Genomic DNA, 22,980 nt, shown 5'->3' with positions numbered 1-22,980 from the left:
CACACACACACACACACACACACACACACACACACACACACACACACACACACACACACACACACACACACACACACACACACACACACACACACACACACACACACACACACACACACACACACACACGTCAACAAGTGGAAAAATCAATCTGATATAGAGGAAGTGTTTCTCAGCATGTTATCTGACATCAGACGGTTATTTATAGTGTCAGAATAACTGTCTGCTCTCATCTCTAAATTCTTTTCCATCTCTACATATTTTCACATTTCCTTTATTTAAACTCTCCTTCCTAATGTAAACAGAGTTTACAGGGTCAAAGATCAGGGGTTAGTTGAGCTGGGGGTGTTATTGAGGTGCTGCTGAAACATGTGAAAAATGGTTTTCTGAGTGCTGACATGCAGGAAGTTCCTCAGAAGGCTGTTTGCAACACTCCACTTCCTCTTAACCCTTGGTGCTGTGATGACAGGGAGGAGTCAGACGTGGTGCTCTGCGGTGGCGGACGTTTGGACAGGAAGAGCGTCAGAGTGTGATCGTGTGTGGGGGGGCTCCTAAAGATGACAAACATCAGAGTGTAGACCCCTCTCTCTGCACAGCCTGCATCACCTCATTGCTCATCAGGCTGACAGCAGAGGGTGATAGACCACATGTCCCAGACCCAGAGAGGGGTCGGCCACAATCTTACCTGCACGCCTCAGGGTCCTGGAGGTGTGAGAGATGGCAGCTTCTCAGCAGAGCGGATGCTGCGCTGCAGTGTAGCAGACTGTGAAGGAGGATGGCAGTGTAGAAGTGAACCATCATGGTCTTTGGCAGGTTGAACTTCTTCAGCTGCAGCAGGAAGTAATGGTAATAGACTTGAGCTTATACAGCGCTTTTCTAGTCTTCCGACTACTCAAAGCACTTTTACACCACATATCACACCCACCCATTCACACACTGATGGTAGTGATTGCTATGTAGTATCATCCATCAGAAGTAACTAATCCATTCATACACCAACACCGAAGAAGTGGGAGCAATTCAGGGTTAAGTGTCTTGCCCAAGGACACAACAGACATGTTGCTCAGCTGGGGCTCGAACCCTGCAACGACTCTACCAACTGAGCCATAGCCGCATCCTCTGCTGTCCTTTCTTGATGAGCAAGGTGACGTTCAGCTCCCAGTTGAGGTCCTGGGTGATGATGGTCCCCAGGAACCAGAAAGACTCCACAGTAGACACCGTGGATTCACTGATGGTGATGGGGGGGCATGCAGGAAAGGAGCACTGGCCGGATTTGAACACCGATTGCATGTTTTGAAGACTGAAGACTCCGTACATGGGGCGTGCACACCAACCACTAGGCTACCGGCGCCCTAACTTCTGATACTTGGAAGAAATATAAAATCATCTCTGTGAGGAGAAAGAGTTCATATTTTAATGTTTGATATGAAAAGTTATATAAAGAATCCCTCGCTTGATGTCTCTTTTAAAGAAAACTAAGTTATTTTTACAAAGACTTCATCAAAAAGTTCAAGATGGAACGTGTCCTCGAGGATTGATGGGGGCGTGTCAGTCTGTGGACTTGAGTTGGGAACCAGAGGGTCGCTGGTTTCAACTCCCGGTTCAGACCGAAGTATGGAAGTTAGTCTGGTTGGCTGGAGAGGTGCCGGGTCACTTCATGAGTACTGCCGACCCCAAACCACACCGTGTAGCAGCCTCGCTCTGAGATCTCACAACTGATGTCCACAGCTCCTGTGTGTGTCTGTGTGTGTGTGTTTCAGATGACGTGTGTGGCTCTCAGTAACAGAGACCAGAAGTTCCCCTCACGGTTAATAAAGTACATCATAACTACAAATTGTGTTCAGTTAAATAAATGAGACTGACTTTATAAATGACCTGTTTTTATGTTTGACACATCCTCATGAAACTCTTCATGTGCTCTTCTGCCCCCTTGTGGTTGAACCAGGAAGTAAAAAGCTGACAGATCTTCAGAGAACATGAAACAAACTCAAATCTCCAGTCGTTCATATTTTCTTATTTAATGCATCATATTGTTTTGATATTTTACATGTTTTGCATGTTCAGTTACACATGAAACAAAATGCAGCCATGAGGTGAGAAAAGGGATCTCCCAGAACGGAACGAAGCGTTCCTGTTGAAATGAAGGTCAGAGAGAAACGGAGCTTCATGTTACAAACATTAAGGATAAAAAACGATGATGATGATGTTTGTACAGAGATTGAGAATTCAGCAGAGGTATAAAAAAACGTCTTCTGGTTAAAGAAGAACTTTCTGTTATTTCCAATATAAATAATATGGCGAGACTAAAAAGCGTCTGAATACGGCGGGTCAACGAGGCACTTCCTGACGTCTGGCTTAAAAAGGAATCATCGATAAGACAAACGGCTCTGACCGCAGCATCAGAGTCAAACTGAAGTCCATCTCTGCGTTAGACACGTGATTATCTCTAGAGGGCGCAATTCTCAGGGCGTTCAGCTTGCCGTCTCTCACCAACGTAAACAAACTTTAGATCTGATCGAAGTTACCGTTAGGGAGATGGTCAGGCACATACGGCAGATTACAGGGGATCAAACACAAAGACTTGAAGCAGGTGGGAGAAATGTTCTGCTGATACACATCAGGGGGGGGAGCTATGGAAAGGGGGAGGAGCTGGGGTGGGGTCCCCTCAGTCCAGCTCCAGTTCATAAAAACTGAAAGATTTTAAACTTTGACTGAAATTACGGCATGAGGCGACTCAAGATAAACAAGAGATCACAGCGGGGGAGGGGGTTGATGTAGGGTTGTGTATGGGTGTTGGTGGGGGGGGGTGGGATGATGTAGGGCGGGGTATTAGTTAAACAGCTCCAGGTAAGTGATGGGGACTTTTCCTTTCTGGTTTCCTCTCTCTCCCATCAGCCAATCTGAGTCCATGCCGGGGACGCTGCTCACTGTGATCACCTGAGGACACGGACACACACGCACATGCACACGCACAAATTAATATGTGTAAAGATAAACCAATCTTAGCGTTAAAGATATGAGTGAGTCGTCCTGGATCTGTAAAAACGATGCACGGTCTGGTTAAGTTTTGAACCGGTTTGATGAGGTTTAGCTTTCTATCCCTTGTTTATCATCTTTACTCTCGGGAGACTTTGAGTCTGACCTTTGACCTCTCATGAGAGAAAGGTAAGCTAAAGGGGCTCTCCAGTTAGCATAGGTTAGCTCACGAGGAGATTCACAGTTCTCCTCTTCAGACGACAGAGTGAAACATGCTAGGATGCTAACATTAGCAAGCAGCAGCCTGAGCTGAATATAAAACACTTTCTCTGATAGAAATGAGAGCATGTCAGGATGAAACCTGCAGAACAGTTCAGTGTCTGACCTCGTCAGCCAGCAGGGAGAGCTCGCTGCTGCTTGCCGCGTCGTAGTCGTACAGGACTCGAGCTTTGCGGCTGCTGTTGGAGCTCCTCAGCTCATTAAATCCTCCTGATGTTCCCCCGGAGACACTGCTACCCCCGGAGACGCTGGGCAGAGAGGCTGACACGGGGATGGTTGGAACAGAGATGCTGGCTCCGCCTGACACTGACGACTGGTTGTTGTTGGAGAACGAGGAGGGGAAGCTGATGGAGAGAGAGAGAGAGAGAGAGAGAGAGAGAGAGAGAGAGGGCTGAAGAAGGGTGGCTTCAGGCACAGCTTGACTGCCTGTCATCTTCAAACTAGACCTTGGTAATATTTGTCTACTGACGGGTGAACATGAGTCACCTCTACATGGACTCTGGAGCAGGTTGACACCAGTTTGTTTTTGACTGACAGCTGCATGCACTAACATATATATTGTGTTTCTGTCATGATGATGTCATGATGGTTGATGATCACCTGCCCAGCTGTTTCTGCAGATCCCCCATGTACTGGTAACACTGGGCGTAGTATGTCGTCTGAGCCTCCACAAAGTCGTTCAAACAGCGAAGATGGTGAGCCTGAGGGGAGACACAGGTTAGAGAGAGGACACACAGAGAGAGGACACAGAGAGAGAGAGAGGACACACAGAGAGAGAGAGAGAGAGAGAGGACACACACAGAGAGAGAGAGAGGACACACACACACACACAGAGAGGACACACAGAGAGAGAGAGAGAGGACACACACAGAGAGAGGACACACAGAGAGAGAGAGAGAGGACACACAGAGAGAGGACACACAGAGAGAGGACACACACACACACAGAAAGAGGACACACACAGAGAGAGAGGACACACACACAGAGAGAGGACACATACACAGAGTAAGGGAATATTGTGAAAATCTGGGAATAAATTCCTTACCAACCAATTTCTACACCAATGTGTTTCTAAAGGTGTCTAGTTACACATATAAAAAGATTTAAATTCAACTCCTGTAGGAAAATCTGTGAGAGCTGCTGAAACTTCGGGTACCTGTGCCTTAAATAGCATATTTAGGGTCAAATTAGGGGTTATTTGGGATGCTGAATTTATTGCAAGCATTTATTTTGCACCAAAACCACTCCTTGGTAGAGAAACGGCCACACCCACTTTTCCAGATCTCTTGAAAACCCTTAGTTTAGGTGAAAATCAATGTTGCTTGTTGCATTGAATTATAAAGTATCTTCATAGGTCTATTTATAATCTATTAGTGATGGTAACTACCTTTTATTAACTGTTAAATGTTGCAGTTGGTTAACATTTGTAGCAAGTGAGTGAGTTTTGAGTGGCAGGTGCCAGTCGTGCTCAAGCCATCCTGTGGATCATGGACAGACACAATAGATTCCACACATACCAAATAATATTCACCGGTCAAAGAGATATTGCAAGATGATTTTAACTCTGATATGTACATATTACTTACATTATTTACAACTGTAAATATTGAATGTCACTACATTGATTAATACTATAATAAGGAGTGTACTGTCATCAAACTAGCTTATAGCTAGCAAACACTAGGTAGTCTGGTTAGTTAGCTAACATCCACACACCCCAAGTGCATCTGATTACTATTTTACTTACTTGAATGATAGCTGACTGCGTCATGCTAACATTAGCTAGCTATCGCAGGGGCTTGTTTTGGTTTATCAACGTTTTTTTTTTTTGCAGTAACTGTACACCTGTCTCCCTATTTGCTTCAAAATACAACATAGTAGAGAAGATATCTGTCCACATGACAAAGGATGTCATGTTGTTGAAACCTATAGTGAGGACGGATGAAAGAGTGGCAAAGGCCTTTTGGGCTCGGTCAGGGGTATTGCCGTACATGATGGGGCTTGCCATACAACTGTATCATAGATTTGGGTCAAAGTGGATGCTCAACAAGTTACGCCGGTTAGGGTACACAGAGTCTTATGCAGAAATACAAAATTACAAATACTGCTTCCTCAATGACAAGAATGGAGTGGGATGGAGTTTCAAGGTTCTGGCGCTCTTGGTACCAATGTTGAAGAAACCGACAATCAGATAGATGATGAGATTGAGGTTGACATCCAACTTGGGGGTCTATTAGTTACGACAGCTGGTAAAAGTGAAATACAAAGTTACAATCAGACGAACATCATGGATGTCAATCTGCTCAGTCACTCAGTTTGTCGGAGACAATATAGATTTGAACATTGTTGAAATTTATGGGAACACTCCCTTTCATCCTCCCAGTCATCGAATGTGACCCTAATGACCACAAGACCATCTTCACCACTCTCAAAGAGTGCATGCGTCTCTCCAGGGACAAAGTCACCATAGTGACCTTCGATCTCCCCATCTGACTCAAGGTAGGATATCATAAAGCAGGTGAATCTATCCATCATTTCAAGGTTGGGTGGGTTGTATTGAAACTGATGAAGGCGGCCAAGTCAGATGGTCGGTTGAGCAGAGGGAGGATGAGAAATAGTGATTCAGGCCACAAGTGCTGGGTGCAGACCCTCAACCACTTCTCCGATGTCAACCAGCGCATGAAGGAAGGTGTCAAGAAAGACAATCAACTCCACAAAGACCTTTCCAGAAAACTGATGAAGTGAGACGCTGAAGCAGTTGAATTTACCCTCAAAAAGGTTTGAGGAGACCAACCCATTTGACCACGATCGAGTTGCTTGTGTCCTTCTCAACAGGATTCATGAGCACTGCGGGTGACACAGTCAACGCTGAGAGAGCGGAAGTTGGGAGGTAAATGCAGATAAAGCTGGATGGACAGTCAGTGACATTGACCAAGGAGGTGAAGTTCAAGGTGCTGGCCCTGTCATCACTGAGAAATATTCCCAAGGTCAAAGACAAGATGGTTTACCTTAACTCACTCAAGTTGTTCACCTGACTGATAATCTTTGCCCAACGGGATATAACAGTTGAGACAAGCTTAGAGTATGAGTTGACTCCCTTCCCCTTGTTCCCCCAAGGCGAACAAAGCAGGCTTTTCCAAAACAAGCCTGAAAGACTAAAGATCCGCTTGACCTCACAGACCAACCCTGCTCCAGTCTGGTGGTTGATGGAGGATGGCTTCTCAACTTGGTAAAGTGGGAACAAGGTCAGACTTGGCAGGAGATTGCAGGCAGTTACCTGAGGTTTGTGCAGTGTCTAGGCAGTCGCTCCCAGAAGATCATTGTGGTCTTTGATGGCTATAGTAGCTCGCCAAAAGAACATGACCACATCCAGTGTAAGAAGTGTAAGATCCAGCTGTAATCTACAGATTCGACCAGATATGATACATTTGACAACATCAGTGTTTCCCCTACCATTATATTAGGGGGGTGGCTTTTTGTGCCTTTATTGTAGAGATAGGATAGTGGATAGAGTTGGAAATCAGGGGCAGAAGTCATTTAAGGATACCTTTCTGATAGAAAAGGACAGCTGTCAAAAGTAACCCATGAACACCAAGATTCCTTCAAGTGTTTGTGTCACTGTGTCGGCGTGTGCCCCCCCCCCCCCCCCAAACTCAAATTTAATAATACTTACATATCAGAGTTAAAATCATCTTGCATATCTCTTTGACCGGTGAATATTATTTGGTATGTGTGGAATCTATTGTGTCTGTCCATGATCCACAGGATGGCTTGAGCACGTCTGGCACCTGCCACTCAAAACTCACTCACTTGCTACAAATGTTAACCAACTGCAACATTTAACAGTTAATAAAAGGTAGTTACCATCACTAATAGATTATAAATAGACCTATGAAGATACTTTATAATTCACATGCAACAAGCAACATTGATTTTCACCTAAACTAAGGGTTTTCAAGAGGTCTGGAAAAGTGGGCGTGGCCGTTTCTCTAGTGGTTTTGTATGTAAAAAAATGTAAAAAAAATCAAAAATTTCAAATTTTCAATCAATAGGGTTCCAGGTACCCGAAGTTTCAGCAGCTCTCACAGATTTTCCTACAGGAGTTGAATTTAAATCTTTTTATGTGTGTAACTAGACACCTTTAGAAACACATTGGTGTAGAAATTGGTTGGTAAGGAATTTATTCCCAGATTGGCCATATATCTGATAAAATTCCCTCACTATCTGGATTCAGAAACTCTGGCTAACTACAGGCCTATATCCAACCTTCCTTTTTTCTCAAAAAAAAGGAAGGTGGTAGCTAAACAGCTGTGTGACTTTCTCCATGACAACAGTTTATTTGAGGAGTTTCAGTCAGGATTTAGAGTCCACCATAGCACTGAGACTGCACTAGTTACAGTTACAAACGATCTACTTCTAGCTTCAGACAGGGGACTTCTCTCTGTGCTCGCTGTTAGATCTTAGTGCTGCTTTTGACACCATTGACCATCGGATCCTGTTGTACAGACTGGAGCATTTGCTTGGAATTACAGGGACTGCTTTAAGTTGGTTTGAATCCTACTTATCAGACCAATCTCAGTTTGTACATGTTAATGATGAGTCCTCTATGCACACTAAAGTTTGCCATGGAGTCCCACAAGGTTCAGTGCTTGGACCAATTCTCTTTACATTATATATGCTTCCTCTGAGAAATATTATGAGGAAACACTCCATACAGTTTCATTGTTATGCAGATGATACTCAGCTTTATGTATCAATGAAGCCCGATGGCACCAGTCAGTTATGTCAGCTAGAAACGTGCATTAAGGACGTTAGGACCTGGATGACCAGAAACTACTTAACTCAGACAAGACTGAAGTTATTGTGCTAGGCCCTAAGAACCTCAGAGAGATTTTTTCTAGTGATTTGACTGTCCTTAATGACATCAGACTGACATCTAGCACCACTGTTAGGAATCTAGGAGTTCTTTTTGATCAAGATATGTCTTTTAGCTCTCACATCAGACAAGTTTCAAGACCAGCCTATTTTCACCTTCATAATATATCCAAGATCAGGAATATCCTGTCGCAAAATGATGCAGAAAAACTAGTTCATGCATTTGTTACCTCCAGACTGGATTATTGTAACTCTCTTTTGTCAGGGTGCTCTGGCAAGTCTCTAAAGACTCTTCAACTGGTCCAGAACACTGCAGCTCGTGTACTGACCAGAACCAGGAAATGGGACCACATCACTCCTGTCTTGGCTTCTCTGCACTGGCTCCCCATACAGTCTAGAATAGAATTCAAGATCCTTCTTCTCACCTACAAAGCTCTAAATGGCCAGGCACCATCTTATCTTAAGGAGCTACTAGTGCCGTACTGTCCCTCAAGAGCGTTGCGGTCCCGGAGTGCAGGCCTGCTGGTGGTACCTACAGTCTCTAAGTGTACTATGGGGGGTATAACCTTCAGTTATCGGGCTCCTCTCCTCTGGAACCGCCTTCCAGCCGGGGTCCGGGAGGCAGACACAGTCTGTATTTTTAAGAATAGACTTAACATTTTCCTTTTTGATAAATCTTATAGTTAGTGCTGGTGTAGACCAGCTCTTAGTTATGCTGCTATAGGCTTAGACTACTGGGGAAACTGGCACCTTGAGCTCGTCTCTCTCTCTCTCTCTCTCTCTCAGTACATCATATTACTGCATGTATCTATCTGTAAATCTCAGTCACTAACTACCTACTTTCCTGAGAGCTCTTGACCTCTCTTAGGCTCCTCAAAATCGTTGGTTGACGGCCTGCCAGAACAACCCCCCCCCCACCTCCCCCTCTCCACCGGATTGTTGATGGACGGTCTGCCTCCCCCCACCCCCTTGCTCCCTATCCCTCTTCCTGCATCTTATCCCATCTCTCCCCCTATCCCTTTCCAACCCCGGCGCAGTCTAGGCCTGAGAAGGCTGTTTCGTCATGAGCCGGGGATCCGGCTGAAGATTTCTGCCTTTTAATCAGGCAGTTTTTTCTTACCACTGTAACTTTTGCTGCTTTGCTAAAGTGCTCATGATGGATAGGCCGGGTCTTTGTAATATAGCAATAAGTAAGGTCTTTTACCTGCTTTTTGTAATGTTAACAGACAGCGAGTAAGGTATTTTACCTGCTTTTTGTAAAGTGTCTTGAGATAACACTTGTTATGAGTTGACGCTATACAAAATACATTTAATTGAATTTAATTGAATAGAGAGAGGACACAGAGAGAGAGGACATACAGAGAGAGGACACACAAAGAGAGAGGACACAGAGAGAGAGGACACAGAGAGAGAGAGGACACACACACAGAGAGAGGACACAGAGAGAGGACACACACAGAGAGAGGACATACATAGAGGACACACAGAGGACACACACAGAGAGAGAGGACACACATAGAGGACATACAGAGAGAGAGAGAGGACACAGAGAGAGAGGACACACACAGAGAGAGAGGACACACACACAGAGAGAGGACACAGAGAGAGAGGACACACAGAGAGGACACAGAGAGGACACACAGAGAGAGAGAGGACACACATAGAGGACACACACAGAGAGAGGACATACATAGAGGACACACACAGAGGACACACACAGAGGACACACACACAGAGAGAGGACACAGAGAGAGAGGACACAGAGAGAGAGGACACACATAGAGAGAGAGGACACCACATTACAACAGAGCTGCTGCAGAGACATATGTGTGTGCTGTGTTAAATACGAGTGTGTGTGTGTGTGTGTGTGTGTGTGTGTGTGTGTGTGTGTGTGTGTGTGTGTGTGTGTGTGTGTGTGTGTGTGTGTGTGTGTGTGTGTGTGTGTGTGTGTGTGTGTGTGTGTGTGTGTGTGTGTGTGTGTGTGTGTGTGTGTGTGTGTGTGTGTGTGTGTGTGTAACATACGTGTGTGCTGCTGACTCCCTCCAGCAGCAGTCTGGTGATCTCTGCCTGACGGTCAAACTCGCTCTGGGTCATCCTCAGCTCCTGTTCGGCCTGACGACGCAGAGAACATCATCATGATCACACAGACACAGACACACACAACACACAACACACACACACAACACAGAGACACACGTGATGATTGATGGATGTAAAAGAACATATGAATGAATGTCAGACTGAAACAGTGGATTAGTCGAGGATGACATATAAAGACTTTCAAATTAAAGTGTTTGTTCATTAAGTACGACATGACTGTGACACCTTTAAAGTCTTGAAGCTGTAAGTCTGAACATGTTTGGAGTCGGTTACCATGGCGATCTATCCAGCTTGGTGACTTAGAACTGTGACTTTAGTCTGTAAGGGCTCATTTATAACCGTTGCATACGCACAGAACGGGGTCTGAAACTGGCGTATGCCTTTTCCCACGCAAAGTTTGTGATCTATAAAAACAAACCTGATGGTAAAATGTGCACAACGGTAAGCAAACTGTGACCCAGGTGTATGTTCATTTTGGAGGCATGGGAAATTCTCTCTTCCACATTTTATTTCACTAAATATCAAACTTTACTGACAGATCTACGTCATCAGAATCATTCAAACCAATGGTTTTATTTAGGCTATAATCACACATGTAGTGAGCTGTTTCCAATGAGTCACTTTCATTTTGACAATATATAAACATAAAATAAAAAATGAAAGTCCGTCACATACATATTCCATCACCGCCGTTTCGCCTTCATTTTCCCGGACGAGCCCCAGAGAACCGGACTGTACACTAATGTAATCACTGATGTTGAATTAAAAGTTAGCTTAAAATCATAGAGCCTCCAGTTTTCATTAATATCTTTCAATATCGTGCATTTACCACGATAAAATGTGGCCAACAATCAACTATTTTTGTTCGTTGATCAAACCTTTGATTACTAATATGATAGAGTGAGGGAGACTGCTGACTGACGTGAGCACTCTGACAATATGAAGAAGTCAGTGTGGGTCCTGCAAACATTGTAGATATACTCGTGTGTAATGATGAACGCTGGATGTTTTGGTGCTGTAGGAGGACAGTGGGAATGCAACATTCTGTCATTCTCAGGCAGTCATTCTCAGATTTTTCTTCAGTCTTTCTTCGTCTAAACTTCCGGGTTTCGCCGCGATCCAGCGCTGGAAACCTTTGCTCTGCCCCCTCATTTGTATGCATTTTCATTCACGAGCTGCTTTGCATTGACCGTTTATGGTTGATTGCGGGCGTGTAGCGGGCGGAACATGGGACTAATCTACATGCGCGCATTTCCAGGTGGATCGTTATTTATAAAGGGAACAGCGCGTGCAGGTGTGCGTATGAACGGTTTTATTAATCTGAATCATTTTGTGCACATGCCATTTCCGGGTTTTTGGCGCACGTACATTTTTAGTATGGATTCTACGCACTCTTTTATAAATGAGATCCCTGCACCTTACACGTGACGATGTTGTTTCCTTTTCCTCACACGGACCCAAAACATTCAGAGCTGCAGGAACAATGGCCGCCTCACGCTTTCATAAACAAACTGAGGAGCTCAGATCAGAGACAAACACTGTCCTCGAGGGAGGGGGAGAAAGAGAGAGGGGGAGAGAGAGAGAGTGCAAGGGAGAGAGACAGAGAGAGAGGGGGAGAGAGAGAAACAGAGGGGGGTTGTTTCTTATAGAATCGTCTTTAAGATTTTGAAGTTTTCAACGAGGCAGCTGCTGTGTGTGTGTGTTGAAATCAAACATGGCCGCTGTAACATTCCACTCACCTCTGTCACTTCCTGCGCTCACATCTGCTGCTTTGTGTTTTAAAAACAGTGACACACAAGTTAGAGCTACAGCTGCTGCAGCATGAGGACAGCACACACATCGTATACTTACACTGTGTGTGTCTTGATGGTGAGAGACGCCCCGAGAGCAAATGATGTTAAAGAAAAACATTTTAATCTGCATTTATAACACACACGCACGTTAAACTGCTGTGTGTGCATTAACTTACCGCAGCTCTGGCGTCGGCCATCCGTGCTTTCTTTAGCCGAGTTTTGGCGGCGTCCAGATCCAGACGTTTGACCTGCAGCAGCTTCCGTTCTTTCTGCAGAGAGACAAAGGACAAGGTGAAGATGTTTCTGATCCTTCAAAGCGCTGTACGTAAGACGGGATGTCACAGAGTTTGATCTCTGATCGATTCATCAGGACTTCACTCATGTTCACAGGATTAGATTAGAGAGTTCAGTCCTAACTCACCAGGATGGTTTTAAAGTCTCCTTCCAGAAAGTTCCTGAAAGGTGTCAGGAAGTTGATGGCAGCACTTTGGATTAACTCTCGCTCCGCCCCCCCGATCTGCTTCTCCGTCTCTCCACATTTTATCAGAGCGTTTCCTGAAAGAGACACGTGAATTAAACAACACTCTCTCACGCATGGCGAGAGCAGGACACACCGCATCCTATCTGAAAGGCGCTTAAGACCGCTGCAGGCTTTCATCAGAGGATCATCACCATGACAACACTTTATCATGAACACTTTAAGGAATATTGTTGGACAGAGGTTTTCCTCTCACCTCTCTGATGAAACAGACGTATGATGACGAAGCTTTGTTACTTTCCCATCTTTTAAATTCAATAACAGAGTCTGTAAGGTTTGAAACACCAGGTATCATAAAGTATGTAAGGACACACTCACACTAGTCAAGTCCAGTTTGACCCGTGTGAGTGCTCTGATCACTTCCTCGGCCCTGGCTTGCTTTGAAGAGGTGTTCTTCAGCACGGTACAGTTCATGCACGAGCACGAGCACGGGCACACAACGTGCTCAGCCTTCAATGAGGAGAAACCCCGGAGTGTTCAGTCTGTATCTGACTCCGTGTTTGTTTTGTGTCATGCTATTTTCCTTATGGTTGTGTGTGTTGGCCCTCTACTGGGCACTATGTGTAGCCTGGGCGGATGCTGTGGTTAAAGCAAGGCTCCAGGTGAGGTGGGACAGGTGATTGAATGGAGGCAAACAGTTTTTTTACCGTGTCAGCCTGTCGGAGTTAAACACATCCAACGCGGATTTGTTTGTTTTATTTATAGACAGCGGTTCATTATATTTTCCTTTATTTGATAAGAAGTGTTTAAAATAAATGGATTGAAATATCCAAATCACAACATCAATGGACTGTGTTAATTTCTTCTAGGTAAGCACGCGTCCAAAAGCTTCCACATTCCTCCCTCAAGTGACTTTTCCAAACAATATTGGGTTTGTTAAAATTGGTCACTACATGACCCATGACATGTCCGTCTGTCTCATAAACTGAGCATGCTTCATGACCACGTAAAGTCGTGCATGTGTTGTGTTACGAGGTAGCCGTGCTCAAGCCTGGTTAGTCCTGGAGCAGTGTGAGAGCAGGCGGGGGGATGTGGAGGGGGGACAACAGGGCCGAGTATATATTTGTGACATCATCATATAGTAGAGGAGGTATTTCTTCGTCAGTCAGTTCCTCAGAGTCCTGCAGGTGATGGACAAGTGTTTAGGAGGCGGTACATCAGCGTTACTCACCGTATGCAGTTCCTGGACCAAACTCGCTCCCTGATTCGATCATGGACTGTCCCAGCAGCTCGTGGTTGTTCATTCGCGTGGGGGCTTTTTTCTCCAGCTTCTCATACACAAACTCTTCTAAACGGACATCTGCGGAAGAATGCAACAAGGAAACTCAATTACAGAGTCATGAGACCTCAGACTTCAGGACACACATTAAGGAAACAGAAGCTTTCATTGGACGATGAGAGGAATCAAGTTCTCCTCTCAATGAATGGAATTAGTTTCATGTTTCCTCATCACATGACGGAGGCTGCAGATCTACGTGAGACACGGAGCAGAACAAATCCAGTTTACACGACCAGAACACCAGAGAGTGTATGTGTGTGTCTGTCTGTGTGTGTGTGTGTGTGTGCGTGTCTGACTGTGTGTGTATGTCTGTCTATCTGTGTGTGTGTGTGTGTTTCTGACTGTTTGTGTGTCTGTGTGTGTTTCTGACTGTGTGTGTGTGTGTGTGTCTGTGTTTCTGACTGTGTGTGTCTGTTTCTGACTGTGTGTGTGTGTTTGTGTGTGTTTCTGACTGTGTGTGTGTGTGTGTGTGTGTGTCTGTGTCTCTGTGTGTTTCTGACTGTTTGTGTGTGTGTCTGTGTGTGTTTCTGACTGTGTGTGTGTCTGTGTGTGTTTCTGACTGTGTGTATGTGTGTATGTGTGTGTGACAGACTGACGGGGGTCAAACGACAGCTCAGAGGTTTAGTTGGACTCTTGGTACTCGATACATGAAGGCAGCTCTCTGTTAGAGGCCATGATGCTTTCAGCGTTGATTATTTATTTAAAATATGGAGATAAATAAGACAGAATGAAGCTTGTATGTGTACGAGCCATGCAGCAGGTCGGCGTCCTGTAACTTCATTTAATGTGCAGTCTCCTCTCTGGTGTAATAACTACAAGTCTATCCATCTAGAAGTATAGATGGATGTCTCAAATAAATGCGGGAACATTTCATAGACTGAAAAGAATCAAAGCCCGGGCTGTGAATGGAAGCTTCACATGTATAACTAGACAATTTGCATTTACCTGCAGAAAATGCGTGGGAATGCTGACCGCTGAAATGTTTTGCAAAACACTGCTGAATGAAGAAGAATCAGCAGAAACAGCTGGTCAAGCATGAGCGTGTGTTAGACGGTCTCATCGCAGCTCCTGCAGATTTTGATATTTTTAGTGCTTCTGCAAACTATTAAGAAAAGTATTTTCTTGACCCACGATTACGTAAGACTTCACAGACAGTAACCATGCCAAAAGCAGCGCAGAAAACGAAAGATTTGTCGACATTTCTGTCGGCTAACTCTACAGCAAGGCTAGTTAGCCAATCTGACGAATGTCTCTCCACGACAGCGGCTGCAGACTTCCAGGCTGCCATCGATAAGTTAAGGACTGAAAACCTCGAGTTGCTTGCAAACTTTCAGAAAGAGTGTGGGGCTGCTATTTCAGCTCTACAGCAGGTGGTTGATGTGCATGGGAAAAAGATTCAGGATGTAGAGGAGTCCCTCACCGATGCCAATGACCAGCTCTTGGGACTGGGCGAGACGGTGACGCAGCTATCGAAAGAAAACGAGGCCATGAAAAAACAACTCGACTATCTGAGTAACTACACGCGAAGAGAGAACATCAGCATAATCGGCCTGCCCGAATCTGCAGAGATGCCCGAATCGGCTAATTTCGTCAGTAACCTCCTTCGTGAAGTTTTTGGCCCTAATGCTTTTGAGATGCCCATCATCACTGACAGAGCCCACTGGACTGCCGGGCCCAGGCCGTCAGCAGGGGACAGGCCAAGGCCACTTCTGGTTCGTATGCACAGCTACAGAGTACGCGAGCTGGTGCTGCGTCTTGCCAGTTGCCACGAGGGGCTGATCTTGTACCAGGGTAAGCGGATTCACTTCTTTCCGGACGTCAGCCCGGAGGTGGCCCGGCTTCGCTCCTCGTTCACCGCTGTGAAGCGCAGGCTCCATCAGGCTAACATCTCTTTCTGCCTCTACCATCCCGCTCGTCTGGTTTTTGTGTGGAACAACGATAAGGTGAGCTTCACTAGCTCGTCTGAGGCTCTGGACTTTATTAACAAGCACATACCGACACCGACGACCACGGGGGATTCTGCTAGCACCTCTGTTATGTGACTTTCTGGTGGTGAGCTGTCTTGTTAAACATAATCTGTTTGCCTCTCAGGATGTTTCGAGTCCTCCAACTGCAAATGTGTAATCAGCACACGGTAGGCTAAGTTACACTACCGTGTGATTTCTTTCAACATACTGTTTCTGCTCAGCATACTGTTTATGGGCTGTTTTTCGGAGTAGTCTGGTTTCCGACTATTTTTCTCTTGGCTAATGATTCATTCATTTTTTTTCTATGCCACGACGATGTAGCCCCGATATATATTTTTTAAATTTTGTTCCCTCTCCGGTCGGCTAGAACTAGTTTGCTTTCACACTGGCAACTGTTTTTGTTGGTAACGAACTGCCCAAAGACACTTCCCTTCCTCCCCTCTTTGGTTTGTGGTTGACAAGTTACAAATTGGTTTGACAGGTTAAATGCACTAAATACATATATATCTAATTATTATTATTTTTTGGCTCACATTGTAAAGATTCTTTTTTGTATCAGCACAATTTTTGGTCATAAGGATAACCTGGTTTGTATTCTGAAATGTGAAGTTTGTTATTTATTTTTATAATATGTATAAGGTTTGCTTCACTTCTTTTGTTACTTATTCAGTGGGATGCTGCTACACACGTGTCTCTCAATATGAATATGCATACAGTTACAAAGTTTCATAGGGTGGGTTGCCTTCACCTCGTTTGGGGAGGTGAAGCGCTTACACTTTATGTTCAGTTTTTTTTTTCTTTTTTCTTTACCTTACAAAAATGCAATTTTTTTTTATATATTCATTCATTCTTTATTTCTTATTTGTGTGTGTTTTTGTGTGTTTGTCCCTACCCCATCCTCACCCCTCCCTACGGCTCCAGTTGCTGTCACTGCTTCACCATGGTGAGAGGTAACTATGTCAGCAAACATTCTTACAAGTAAATCAAATACTAACTTGATCAGCTGGAATGTGAACGGTCTAAACAATCCTGTTAAAAGGAAGCGAGTCCTCGAGCACCTTCAGCACCTAGGAGCAGGTGTTGCCTTTTTACAGGAAACACACCTTCGTACATTCGACCACTTTAGGATCAGAAAGGGGTGGGTGGGGCAGCTATTCCAAAACGTACTCGCGAATTGACCATTTCTTTATCGACGCCTTTTTACTGGGCTCGATGACAGCCTGTGACTATCAAAGCATTGTCATCTCAGATCATGCGTCCCTCAAACTTGAACTTGCTTTACGCGAGAAAACCTCGAGCAGGTCTTGGTGTTTCAGTCCTCTTCTCCTTTCTGACCCAAACTTTATCACTTATATTTCCAATGAAATCGACACATTTCTGGAGACTAATCGTGAATCAGACACTTCATCTATCCGCTGGGAAGCTTTAAATGCCTTTTTACGTGGACAAATAATCTCTTAGACATCTCATGCCAACAAACTCCGCAAAAGTAAGATATCTGACCTCACAGCCTCGATACTCCACCTAGACCAACAATTTGCAGCAAATCCTACACCTGCGCTTCTTAAGGATTGCCCTACAAACTGAATTTGACCTTTTAACGCCTCAGCGTGCAGAGAAATCTCTCCTGAAAACTCGGCAGAAACTATTTGAGGATGGAGATAAACCCACCAGACTTTTAGCTCACCAGCTTCGCCAAAAAGCAGCCTCTCGTACCATTTCTGCCATTAAAACTTCCTCTGGCGTTATAACTTCAGATCACAAGCGCATCAATAGTGAGTTCAAATGTTTTTATTCAGAATTATACACCTCTGATTCTCAGCTTAACCCAGACCTATCCAGATGATGTTGCGTCACTAGAGGAAACTGTCACCCCTGAAACCATAAAAACATCCATCTTCTCACTGCAGAGCGGAAAGGCTGCAGGGCCAGATGGTTTTCCTGCCGATTTTTATAAGAAATTATCTGACAAACTTGTGCCCCTTTTACACGCAATGTACATTGAATCTTTTCAGGCTAAAACTCTGCCCCTGAATTTATATCACGCCACCATTTCGCTCTTGCTGAAAAAGGACAAAGACCCCCTGTGCTGCTCCTCATTTCGTCCCATAAATCTTCTCAATCAAGATTAAAAAATTATTGCGAAAGCTATTGGACTCCGCTTGGAAGTGGTCCTCCCGTCCGTTATATCCAGTGATCAGACTGGCTTTATCCGTAATAGACAACTATTTTCTTAAGTGCGACGACTGCTTAACATCTTACACACGGATCTTGATGCGGAAAAAGCTTTTGACCGCGTCGAGTGGGATTAACTTTTCTTTGCCTTAGAGAAGTTCAGCTTTGGCCCTAATTTAATCTTGTGGATCAAGCTGTTATACACATCACCCATGGCGTTCGTTCTCACTAACCATCTAGTATCAGATAATTTCCACCTACGCAGGGGCACAAGGCAGGGATGTCCTCTGAGCCCACTCTTGTTTGCGATTGCTATCGAGCCTCTTGCTATAGCCATAAGACAGAATGATAAGATAGAGGGAATTTTCCGGGGTGGTCAGACGCATAGAGTCTCTCTCTACGCGGACAACCTCCTCCTTTTTATTACAAACCCCGACACCACCCTCCCTCATGTCTTTTCCTTGCTCGATGCTTTTGGAGCTATTTCAAGTTACAAGCTCAACTTACATAAAAGTGAATATTTCCCCTTAACTCTCCTCCCCCCCCCCCCAAATAAATATACCCTTTAAGATTGTTAAGGATGCCTTCAAATACCTTGGTGTGACACTCTAAACTTTATCAAGCAAATTTTGCTCCTCTCCTTGAGCAATGCAAATCAGACTTTGCACGTTGGGCTGCTCTCCCGCTCTCTTTGATTGGCAAGCTTAATTCAGTGAAAATGAATACCCTCCCTAAATTTCTCTATTTGTTTCAGTGTCTCCCCATTTTTATTTCTCATTCATTCTTTAGAACTCTACAACAACTAATTACTGGCTTCATTTGGGGTGGGAAACCAGCAAAGTTCCTCCCCCAACTTCCTACTATATTATTGGGCAGCCAACCTAAGTAGCAAGTCTTCTTGGCTTCTTCCCTCTGATAATGTGAACCGCCCTGTTTTACGACAATTTAAACTTGCCTTTGGTCTGCAGAGCATCTCTCTTTTCTCCCCAATCTTGGGCAACCCCTTATTTCCTCCCTCTATTCACTCCTCTTCTTTTAAAAGTTGGTGTGTCTGGGGTGTACAGAATCTTGAGCATTTATACATAAATAATGTCTTTGTCAGCTTGTCCCAACTGTCAGAAAAATATAATATCCCGCACTGCCACTTCTTTCATTTTCTGCAAGTGAGAGATTTTGTGGGAAAGAAATTTCCTAATTTCCCAACTCGCCCTGCTAAAACTCACCTTGATCATATCGCAACCTTATGTTTAAAATCTGAAAGGGGGAGGCTTGCCAAGATATATGAATATATAATTTCAATTAATAAACCTTCTATAGCTATTATTAAACAACGCTGGGAGGATGAGCTTGGCTTTAGTATTGGAGATGATGTTTGGGATGCAGCCCTTGTTAATATACACTCTTCATCCATATGCGCACGCCACAGTTTGATCCAGTTCAAAGTATTACATTGCTTGCATTACTGTAAGTCTGCTTTGGCTAGATTATACCCTGACATAGACCCCTTGTGTGACAGATGCAAAATAGTGCCCGCGACCCTCTATCATATGTTTTGGGGATGTTCTAAACTGGATCCCTTCTGGTCTTCATTCTTCGATTTATTCTCTAAATTATTTAATAAAACAATTTCTCCTTTCTCCTCTAGCATTCTCCTCCTTATTGGCATGGCGGTTGATACTGCTGAACTGGAAAAGTGCTGCCCCACCCACCCATACTCACCTCATCCGTAATATTATGTCTAGTCTTAAATTAGAAAAGATCAGATATTCTGTAAATGGTGCCCTTCTGAACTTTTATAGGACTTGGGATAGTTTTGTTAATTTTGTGAAGCAATTAAATGGACTACAATTAGACAGATGAGTATTCAGCAGATTAATACATTAATTTACAGATTATACACGTTTTGACTGACAACCTTCTAATTATTGTGCAACTGGAATCTCCACCCCATCATGCCCCCCCTCTGTGAGTGTCTCTTTATCTCTTGTCCTGTCTATTGTCTGTATGCTTGTTGTCCTTGTACTCTTGTGCTTTCTTCTGGACTTTTACTATTATTTTATTTTTTATTCGTTTCTTTTGTTTACAGTTCGCGTGTGGGGTTTTGGTATGTTCTTTCCCACACCACTAATGTTCACAGTCATTTCTGTATCTACCTACTATGGATGTTTTGGTTCAAATGTGCTGTTGTGCCATCTAATTGCAATGTGAACATGCATCCAAGAAAAATCAATAAAAATAATTTTGAAAGAATCAGCAGAAACAGCTGAAGGAATAGTAGAAGATGAAGAAAAAGTAGAAGAGGAAATAGTAAAAGAATAGTAGTAAAAGAAGAAAAAGCAGTAAAAGCAGAAGAGCAAGAAGTAGAAGAAGAATCAGCAGAAACAGCTGAAGGAATAGTAGATGAAGAAAAAGTAGAAGAAGAGGAAATAGTACAAGAAGAAAGAGTATTAGTAGAAGATGAAAAAACAGTAGTAGATGAAGAAAAAGTAGAAGAGGAAATAATAAAAGAATAGTAGTAGAAGAAGAAGAAAAAGAAAAAGCACTAAAAGCAGAAAAACAGAAAGTAAAAGGAGTAGTAGAAGATGAAGAAACATTAGTAATGCTGTAAACAGCATTCACACTAAATATTGATATTCCTGTCCGGGTCAGATGTGCGTGATCTTTTTTTAAAGATTTATTTTGGGCTTTTTGTGCCTTTAATGCAGAGAGAGGACAGTGGATAGAGTCTGAAACCAGGGAGAGAGAGTGGGGAATGACATGCGGAAAGGGGCCACAGGTGGAAGCGAACCCGGGCCTACCACTCGAGACGAGAGTCTCAACACATGGGACGCGCACCCTAACCATTGCGCCACCAGCGCGCCCCAGGTGTGCGTGATCTTACTGGGGTTGGGTTGTAGTAAGACTTCGGTCTGCTTCATGATCCTCTCTGTCCATTGCTTCGTGTTTTCAGCTCGGATCAGAAGGTTTTCCAAATGAGCGTCCAACTCGGTCTTCTCGGCCTGACCCAGTTTCTCCTCTGTGAACTGAAAACAATAAACATAAATCATGTTGAGAAGCAGAGAACATTTGACCTGGACAGTGACAGGGTCAGAAAAGTCAGTACAGCTGTGACTATTTTAAACACATCAAGGCTGTCTGCTTTGTTCAGATTCAGATGGTTCAATGAGTCTGTGTCGTTTTTCTCTCCTCGGGTCGTTTTATGTTCACTCTGAAATATTGTAACGCGAGACTAAGCACACACCACGCAGGGATGTCTGTACGCCATTACATCACAGCCTCCTTTTCCCACTGCATAGGTAAACAGATGTCATGCGCACTGGTCACACTGCGCGTTGCGGGACGCCTACATGACGCTAGCTAGCTCGGTAACCTCGCAAGAAAATGTATCGTGGGCTGACCTGGAGCAGCGAGGAGGTCAAACGCCTCAGCGATGTTTCAGGAAACGTTGCAACTGTTTGTCTAAGTAAACCGTGTGAAGGAGATCGTCTGTAACTTTCTAAAATGAAAAATAAGAAATAACTTAATATTGGTGCCTGACTAGAGATGGGACAGATCTGACATAATATCAGTACCGGGTCAGATATTGACGTAATTTATGTATGGGATAGCTGACTGACAGCGCTGGTCCACGTCACAGATTATCTCTGGACACTTTAACCTCAGCTCGCTCAGTCTGTCTTTGAAGACAATCAGACTGAACTGTAAGACGTGTCAACAAACCGTCTCCATGACAACGTTCAGATGAAATGGAACAATTCTTACACTTCAGTTTAAAACTTTTAATTTGAAAATCAGCTGTTGCTGCTTCCTGCACAAAGTTCAGACTTTCTAATTTCTTTGGAATCAATTTATCTTGTATATTATATTAACGCCGGGTTTACCACAGCTTTGTGTAACTTTACACATAATACCAACAACAACAATTACGATTCATAAAATATCGGAGTGGATCGGTGCATCTCTACCCAGGACTGGAGTTGTCACAGTACCAGACCTTTAGACTTCCTTCGATACCTGTAAAAATCAAACATCGAAACCTATTTCGATCCCACGACCACAAAAACACAAGTTTTGAGCAATACTTTTTTAATGATTTTAATCACCTGAAATTTGCAGACAAACCGTCTGAATTACACAGAAACTTTACAACGATGTGTTTTAGTGTAATTCAGACAGTGTTTCGGAGCTTTGATTTTGATGTATTTAATCATCTCCTCCACACCTGTCTGATGAAATATGTGTAGTTTTATTAAATTGTGGTACTTTAAATAACATCCATCATTAAAATAAGAGGTAAGTTCATCATGTGGCATCAATAAGTTTAAAACACCTCAGCTTGGACCTTTCTGTTGAATGAAGCAGGTACTCATACTGTTAGATTTCTCCAGGTGTATCAAACTTTAAGATCTGAGTATTGTGACCTGATTGAGCGGAACAGCTAGCCTTTCAAACTAACGTTATCTCCGGTTAATGTCGATAATAACTTTATTTAACATTATCTGCTGCCTGTTAAACATCATGTTGACCAAATATAAAACTATAATAAAGTCTAAGATGTTACAGATATTATTAAAATGAATCCTTAAACGCTAACAGGATACAGACTTTTCTCAGAGATGCTAATTAGCTAGCTAACGCTCCACTAGCTAGCGGCTAACGGCGGCTCCAGGCTAAACGGTTAAACGGTTAAACGGTTACCTGCACGGCGCGGCTCAGGAACGTCCCGGCGTCTGCGGCTAACCGCTTCACGTTAAAGTCCATGTCACAGCGGGGAGGGGTTAACACTTGATACTACAGCTAGCTCCTGTCACAGTCAGACTGCCATCACTACACAAAATGTCATCACAGCAACTTTCCTTCTGTCGGAGATCCACCCAGCTGTTGATCCGGACAAAGAGTGTGTACGCAGACAAGAGCGTTCCCTGCCGCGCCCCGCGCAGTGTTGCGCATGCGTGTTTTGACAAACTCGGATGAGAAGTGAACGCTTTGTTTACAAAG

The 22,980-nt window shown here is 43.9% G+C and overlaps 1 protein-coding gene across 1 annotated transcript; it reads right to left on the bottom strand.

The window, feature by feature from the left end:
- Positions 1–1,994: 1,994 nt before the first annotated feature.
- sh3glb1a (SH3-domain GRB2-like endophilin B1a) lies at positions 1,995–22,884 on the bottom strand. The gene is made up of 9 exons (XM_020647078.3): positions 22,681–22,884; positions 20,864–21,005; positions 13,733–13,861; positions 12,445–12,578; positions 12,200–12,292; positions 10,153–10,242; positions 3,856–3,956; positions 3,362–3,599; positions 1,995–2,937 (listed from the first exon to the last, which is right to left on the bottom strand). Exons 1-9 carry the CDS (start codon positions 22,741–22,743, stop codon positions 2,830–2,832), a joined length of 1,098 nt encoding a protein of 365 aa, XP_020502734.1. The 5' UTR covers positions 22,744–22,884; the 3' UTR covers positions 1,995–2,829.
- Positions 22,885–22,980: the final 96 nt, after the last annotated feature.

The sequence above is a fragment of the Labrus bergylta genome, chromosome 20 (genome assembly GCF_963930695.1).
Source record: "Labrus bergylta chromosome 20, fLabBer1.1, whole genome shotgun sequence".
Taxonomy (NCBI): Eukaryota; Metazoa; Chordata; class Actinopteri; order Labriformes; family Labridae; genus Labrus; species Labrus bergylta.
This window is presented reverse-complemented; position numbering and strand designations above follow the sequence as displayed.